The 8,149-nt window shown below is 40.5% G+C and overlaps 1 protein-coding gene across 1 annotated transcript; it reads right to left on the reverse strand.

Moving 5' to 3' along the window:
- Positions 1-1,007: 1,007 nt before the first annotated feature.
- CD1B (CD1b molecule) lies at positions 1,008-4,969 on the reverse strand. The gene is made up of 6 exons (XM_011957139.1): positions 4,306-4,969; positions 3,743-4,009; positions 2,906-3,184; positions 2,424-2,702; positions 1,971-2,064; positions 1,008-1,299 (listed from the first exon to the last, which is right to left on the reverse strand). Exons 1-6 carry the CDS (start codon positions 4,364-4,366, stop codon positions 1,278-1,280), a joined length of 1,002 nt encoding a protein of 333 aa, XP_011812529.1. The 5' UTR covers positions 4,367-4,969; the 3' UTR covers positions 1,008-1,277.
- Between the last annotated feature and the right edge of the window lie 3,180 nt (positions 4,970-8,149).

An 8,149-nucleotide genomic window follows, 5' to 3' on the forward strand; every position in this document is an offset into this window, starting at 1 on the left:
CTTCCACAGCCTGGGAGGGGACCAAATTGGGTTGTCTTGCTGGCTGGGGTGGCCAACTTTTATTTCCTTATTTGTCCCCGCCTATGTCCTGTTTCTGTCCTATCAGAATGCCCTTTTCTCAATCCTCCCTGCAATTGGTTACTTTTAGAATCTTGCTGATTGGTCCATTTTACAGAGCACTGATTGGTCCATTTTACAGAGCGCTGATTGGCCCATTTTACAGAGTGCTGATTGGTGCATTTTACAAACCTCTTGCTAGCTACAGAGCACTGATTGGTGCGTTTTTTACAGAGTGCTGATTGGTGCATTTAACAAAAGTCTTGCTAGCTACAGGAAAGTTCTCCAAGTCCCCACTCAACCCAGGAAGTCTAGCTGGCTTCACCTCTCACTATGACCCTTTAAAGCTAGACTATAGCTGTAGTAAGCCAAAGGCAGTTTTCTCCAAAGGAGTTTGGAACAGAAATAAAGAAAGCATAATATTTTTTGGCTAAGTGGAAACAATTTTAGTAAGAAGAGGAGGATCTACAATATCAACTAAAGAGAAAAAAAGAAAGAAAGTAGATGACTCTGAAAGAAAACACTTAACTTGGCAGTTACAGCAACTCAGATTGTTTTTACTGAGAAAATGAATTTGCAGCTGAGAGATCTTTCCAGAGTTCTACAAATAGGGAACACTGTCCTCAAGGAACTTACAAAGAGAAGGCGAGGAAAAACAAAAATAACTCCAACGCTGTGGGTACAGTGTAAAGTGGATCTCTGCATAGTTCCTTTTATTACAGCACTAGAAAAGGCTTCCTGAGGAAGAAACATCTCAGCTGAGCCTTCAGGGCTAGAAAGTCATCCAGGCAGAGACAGAGAAGAAATTACATCAAAAAGGCTCGGCGTCTCTGCAAATACGGTGATCCTGATATAATTATATTTGGTTCACTTTGACAGATGATATTTAACCAGAAGCAGAAAAAGAAAAGTTTTAAAATAGGAAGCCAAAGGGAGTCACCATTAAGTCATATGTATTATATTGCATTTATTCTGAGACACATTCTTTCTAACATTTTAACGTGTGTAAAATCTGGGTGAATCATATACAGTCTCATAATAAATTTATAGTTTTAAGTACTTTTTTGCTGATGTTTAAATTTAATTTATTTTAAAATACATGAACACTCTGATTTCATCAAATTTGATAATCATTTGAAATATGGTAAGATTGACTTTTGGGTGGATAACCTGGGCTTCTTGGTACTTATTGCGAATGGGGGAGCAGACGTGATGAGGGCTCATGGGATATTCTGATATGACCTGTTAAAAACAGAAGAACAAAAGAGCTCCACATAAGAGATGTTTGTACACCCATGTTCATAGTAATATTATTCATGAAAGTTAAAAGTGAAAGCAATCCAAGTGTCCATAGATAGATGAATGGATGAACAAAATGTGTTATACACATATGGTGGAATATTGTTCAGTTTCAAAAAAGGAAGGAAACCCTGTCACATGCTACAACGAGGATATTATGCTAAATGAAATAAGTTACAAAAAGACAAACACTTTATAATTCCACTTATATTACCTAGAATAGTTGAATTCATAGAGACAGAAAGTAGAACTGTCCTAACCAGGGCCTGGAGAAGAGGGGAAATGGGAACTTGCAGTATGATAGGAATAGAGTTTCAGTCTTGCAAGACAGGAGAGTTTTGAATATGGCTTGTGCAACAATGTGAATACACTTAAACCACTGAACTGTACACTTAAAAATGGTACAGATGGTAAACCTTATGTTATATGTGTTTTAACAGAATTATTTTTTTTAAGTCCACATAAAAGGGATGGGAGTTTGGGGAAAGGATATGGTGAAAGGATTGAGGATAAACAATTTTTAAATAGATAAAATGGTAAAAAAGAGTGGAAGGGTGAACAGAAGAGACATATTAAAAAAAAAACACGCAAAAAAAAAGACACCCACAACTCACCGGCGCCTCATATACCATAATGCAAGGCATAGCAAAAGGAGCAAGGAAGGCACCATTATTGCCAAAACAATCGAGCCAGTGGAGATGGGGTTTCCTGGCAAATGAGAGAGGACAAAAGGATGTCACTTCAGATCCTATACACAGAATTCCTTGGCCTTCCTTTGCCCAACTACTTCCAATGTACGGTCATCTCCAACTTCCTCTCTTATATTTCTGCCCACTACATATCCATCCTTTGATCTCCTCTACCCAGTTTACAGGTCCTTAATTCCTACCTTTTTGATAAGTTGGATTATCTATTTTTACTCCCGTTGGGATTGGGGTCCTAGAAATCAATCAATCAATTTCTCTCTGCCTCTTTCATTTCTCAAGCTCTATCCTTTCCCAGTGCCTCCCTCTATGCCTGAAGATCACTTCCTGGCATTTCCAGCCTGGGGCCCTGCTATTTCTTACTCCAGTAGAGGACGATGTCCTGGCCCTCTAAACTGCTGTGCTTCACCCGACAGGACAGGCCAGCTGCCTCCTCAGCTGCCACATCCAGGGTTGCTCGGAGATACCATGTCCAGTTAGCATTGGGCAGGATGTCCCCTAGCTGAGTGCCCTGCTGCTCCTGCTCATCCTGCATCCACATCACCCACACAGGCTTTGGGTAGAATCCTGAGACATGGCACACCAGCTGCAGACGGCCAGGTCCAGGACTGGGGCCACTGGACAGCCAGGCCTCAGGCTTCACTAAGGCAGGAAGGGGAAGAAAAAGTGTCATGTTATAACTCAAGTTCAGAGGTTATGAACTCAGAAACCTACAAGCTTGGACAGTGACCCCATTCACTCCTTTGGGAACCAAATAACTTGTTAATTAAGCTCCTATCCTTGGGTATCTTCCTACTCTTGATCTTACAGGAGGTGGTGGGAAGTGAAATAACAGCAGGACTAACCTTGTCTTTGCAGATCTGCTTTTCCTGCATTGAGGACGCCCAAGAGATATCGGGGGCAGGTTTCATAGAGGAGAATTCTCATAATTTCCATGATACCTTGATATTGCATGATTAGTGCACAGAACTTCTGTGCCCTGCTGCCACCTTCTGGAGAAGGCACACATGAAGCATTCTTGACACTCAGGAAATCCAGTCCTCCTAGAGCTCCCCTCAGGAAGCTTACTATGGCACCTCCAGAATGTAGCTCACAGCCTGCTATGCCCTGGATCTCAAAGGGGTCTATGTAGAAGGAAAACAGAGAGCAAGTATTTGTGGTTATTAAACACAAATAAAAAAAGGCATGAGAAAAGAACTTAGGATTTTAGATTTTGGTGGGGATAAAGTTCTCGGGTGTAAGATGATGATGAGCTAAAAACTAATGATAACATTTAGACATTTTCAGAAACAAGAGTGAGCTGGAGGTTCTCAGCAGGAGGGTGCAGGGAGGAGATGATTGAAAAGATGGATTAAGGGAGAAAGCCACACGTTAGATCACTCAGGCATGGGGTAGGAGAAGTAAGGGCCCTTGAGGAGAAGTTTCACACAGGACAAAACAGCAGCTGGTTACAAAGTAGAGGCCTTAGTCTGAGAGTAAGAGAAGAGTGCAGAGGCAGCAAGAATCTAAAATATGAGGTGTGAAGGTGTGAAGCTGGAGTGAGAGACTACGCTAGAAAAGCGTGTGCATGCAGTTGGGTAAAATAGAAAGGAAGGGAGAAGGATCAGAGAGAGCAACACCTTGCAAAAAAGAGAGAAAAGGGAGTCCTTGAGAATCTTCCCAGTTCAGTGGACTGGACTCACATTTCATCTGGAAATCACCGGCAAAGTCTTGTACTTCTTGAGGGAATCCAAAGATGTAGACTCGGAATATCTCCTCTAACTCAGCAAACTCCTTATCACTAAAGTTACCTTTAGACCAAGGCTTCAAGAGTATGGCAGTACCTGAGTCACTATCCCAGCCGTGAATCTGCAAATCATCCAACCAGCCTGAGCCTTGAGTTTGTGCCCAGGTACTGTTGGTAAAGGACGAGGTCTGGATGACATGAAAGGAGGTCGGCCCCTGGAAGGCTGTGAAGAGTGGAAAAGCCAGATGGTGACGATAAAGAGAGCAGTAGACAATTAAGAAGAATGGGAATGAAAATGATTTAGGAAACAAGAACCTACAGTCTAAAGAACACAGAAAGTCTGACACATTTGACTGCCTTAGGGCTTCACGCTCTAGTCCCAAACACCAGAATGGTTGAAGAGGGCCGGAGACAGAAAGACCCAGACCCTTAGTGTCCAATTGCACCTAGGAAAGCACTGCATACTTTTTAAAATCCAAACCCTCCATCAGTATTGGGAGCTTCCAGAGTGACTCTTACCTTGTTCACTGTCACCACCGGGAAAGAGAACAGCTAACAGTTGAAATGGCAGCAGCAGCATTTCACCGGGAGATGCAACTTCTTACTGGCAGAGCTGATATTTGATCTCCAATTTCAGCAAACCTTTTCCTCAGTACCCTGCAGTGACTTCTTCTCTTTTCCAACTGACAAATCTCTTCCTCATCCAAATTGCTTTTCAGAGAAAAATGTGCCTCCCACAGCCCTGAGCCTCTTACCTCACCTTTTATTTCCCTCAAGCCCTGACTTTTAGACTTTCTCTTACCCCCTGACTCCCAGCTGCTCTCCCCATCCTCAGCTTCCTTCATTCCTCCTTGGAAAAGCCCCCGTATGATTTTGCATTTTCATTTCACCTTCCTTAGTCTTTATTCCCACATCTATAGGATAGGATGATGATATTAAACAATTGCTAAGCTTTCAGTCTGCTTTAACCTAGAAGGATGCTTTTGGTTTATCCACCTCACTTAGTCTTTCCCCCTCCTAACTGCCTTATCTTCTCTGGCACTCTGTTACTGCCCCTTCCCAATGTTTTCAATGTCTTCTCTTTCTTATATTGCCCTCTTTGTCTGGTGTTCCTTACTCCACATTCTAAACTGGCTGTGCGTGTGTGTGTGTCTATGTCTGTGTGTGTGTGTGCATGTGTGTGTGCCGATATTCACTTACATAAAGGCAAAGCATTTAAAACATTGCCGGTACTATAGCACTACAAACCAAAATGCCAGAATCAAATATAATAAAGACTGAAGTTTATAATTCAAACAAAATTATACTATAGCAAAATTTGAGGGAAAAAATGACAATTGCTTCTAGCATATGACCTTCTCTTCAGGAGCTCTTGGCCTATGGAATTTTGAGTAACAAATATTTATGAGATAAACAGAACTCTAGGAGCTATGCTATGTGTACCTCCAGCCTAAGTCAAAGATAACTTTTTGGATAAGGTTCTATAAGCAGCAGAGCTATCTTCTTCTCTTGTAATATCTCATAACTGCTGTCTACATTTGGGCCTTCATAACACCACATGAAGTATTAACAATAGAGCAAAGAGGCCGCTATTTTTTATACAAAAAGTTCAGAGATACTTGTTTTAAAATGTCACTTCCTATCTTCTTGTATGCCCATGAAAAATTTTAAGAATTTTTGGATTTTCTCCATTTGGGAAAAAGTCACGTATTTGCATAGATCTATGTGTCATGCAGAAATGTAGCGGCAAATAATTCCAAGTGTAGAGGGTTACCACTAACTAATTCTATTACGTGGATAAGAAAATGCAAAGTGAATAGTGTAGTGTTCTCTATTCCTGGGAACAACTGGTTCACAACATTAATAAGACTAGCCTTCATCCAAGATTATCACTGCCTAATTGATAAATACAGAACAGCTCTCTAAATTTCAATGTATGTATCTCTTAACAATATTCCCAGACTCCAATACATGACAGAATTGAATCTACTTTTTGGATAACAGCCATAGACAATAGCAGAGACTTAACATTGGCCGTCACAGACATGAACACCTTATTGTTTTTGTGTTTATAAGCTTTTTATTTTGGGTAGAACACCCAAAACAGAGTTCAGGAAAAGCTGGTAGACAACCTGAGCTATTTTCCATTAAAATGAGTGAGTTCCTCCAAGAATCCCAAAGTTGAATTGATACAAACTAAATTTGAAATGTTCCTCATTTAAAAAAATAATCCAAAAGAGTTGGTAGGGCACAAGGGACTATCAAAACACTAGCCCCCCACACATCCAGCTTTTTTTTTTTTCTTTTTTTTTTTTTTGAGACAGAGTCTTGCTCTGTTGCCCAGGCTGGAGTGCAGTGGCATGATCTCGGCTCACTGCAGCCTCTGCCTCCTAGGTTCAAGTGATTCTCCTGCCTCAGCCTCCTGAGTAGCTGGGACTATGGTGCCTGCCACCATGCCTGGCTAATTTTTGTATTTTTAGTAGAGATGTGGTTTCATCATGTTGGCCAGGATGGTCTCGATCTCCTGATCTAGTGATTCACCCACGTCGGCCTCCCAAAGTGCTGGGATTACAGGCATGAGCTACCACACTCGGCCACTCATCAAATTTTTAAACAAGGTAAGCCTAAAACATGAGAATAGTAATCCAGTCAAAATTATGTTACCAGAAAGGAATATTAGTGTTGCCAAAGACCACATTAGAAATTGAGTTGTGCCTGAGAGACGGAAGATAGAGGAAGAGGTCTTGGTTTCAGTTTCAACAGCGTGTAAGTTTTTGCCAAATGTGTGCAGAAGGCCTACCTAAATAACAAACAGAAAAAGAGGCTCTCTAAAAGAAAAATATATTTATTTGGGAATAGAGCATTGTAGTGGAAATATATATGCCATAGTAAACTATGAGCATATTCAGGGAGGTAAAGGAAGGCAAAATTTTTAAAGAAAAAAAATGAAGAGATTACATATTTGTTTTGAAATAATTATCCTTGCTTACAAATATCAATAACAAGGGTGACACCAGTCAGAAGTTAAACAGACAGTTGCTGGCAAGGCAGGTGTCTTTGAGGCATTTTTCGTGTAAGGTTGTGATGGCCTTTTCAAGGTTGTGGTTTCTGCAAAGTCTTTCATGGTGGTTGTTCTTATTAGGTATACAAGTGTGAGAACCCTCTCTGCATAGTCTTCCCTAGCTCTGCCAGTTTGTTTTTTTTTCACCTTAGTGACTCCGTTTTGTTTCTGGCAACATTTGCAAGAAGATGACTGTAAATTTAAACTTAGTTAAGAAAATCGCCAGACAAAATGAAAATTTTGGAATTCTTCAAATGTCATATTTGAGGGAAAAATTTACTTTATACAGTCTTTTCCCTGAAAAGTGGAGCAATTGAGATTATTTGAAAGGTCTAGAAATTAACCAGGTTTTCAAGTTACGTTCTTTCCCACATATCGTATCCAATATTTCATATTTCCTTTCTGTTTCAAAAGTACAGAAACGGACATGGCAGTGTCCACAGTGTCCACATAGCAGAGTCTCACATTTCCATACTATGCTGTGACTATGCTCGTTCAGTGCTATGGCATGGTTTGTACTTCCACTCTGCATTAGTACCATTGTTACTTGACATATGAAACCCGTCTTCCAGGGAAAGATTATCCCTAGTCCCAGTGTTGGTTTCAAATTAAAAAATCAACATGTGCACACTTCTAAAACGAAGCTTTAATTGATGCTTCTGACACATATTCTCCAATGGGCCTAAAGACAATGCACACTTCCAATAAGCTCCTCAGGACACAGGTTTTCTCAGATATTGATTGCATAGTCTCACTTATATGTGGAATCTTAAAAGAGTTGAGTACACAGAAATAGAGAATAAAACACTGATTACCAGGGGCAGGAAGCAGGTGGTGGTGGGAGGAAATGAGGAGATGTAGGTCAATGAACACAAAGTAGCAGATGACCCTCGGTGGATGCCCAAAACCACAAATAGTGTTGAACCTGATTGCTGCCAATTGGAGCCCCTTTCTGCTCATGTCCTCCACCCACAAATTTGATGGCTTTTTAAGATCTTAACTAAGCACTTACCACACACTCTGATCATAACTTTTGCAATTTGAAGTGTGACTGTAGAATTTGTACAATTACCTTTTTCCCATCACAATTTTATGGGAACATAATTCCTTTTTATTGTAGATCATAGCAACATCAGCATATTTTTTTTTTCTTTCCTTACTAAGTCAAAAACTTACACCTTTTAATTTAAAGGAAGCACTTTATGGCTTCTCTTTGGCATATTTGAATTACAGGCATCACTACTTCTGTGCTTGGTGCCGTTACTAAGTAAAATAAGGGTTACTTGAACACAAGCACTGCGA

This window comes from Colobus angolensis, unplaced genomic scaffold, assembly GCF_000951035.1.
Source record: "Colobus angolensis palliatus isolate OR3802 unplaced genomic scaffold, Cang.pa_1.0 Scaffold439, whole genome shotgun sequence".
Lineage (NCBI taxonomy): Eukaryota > Metazoa > Chordata > Mammalia > Primates > Cercopithecidae > Colobus > Colobus angolensis.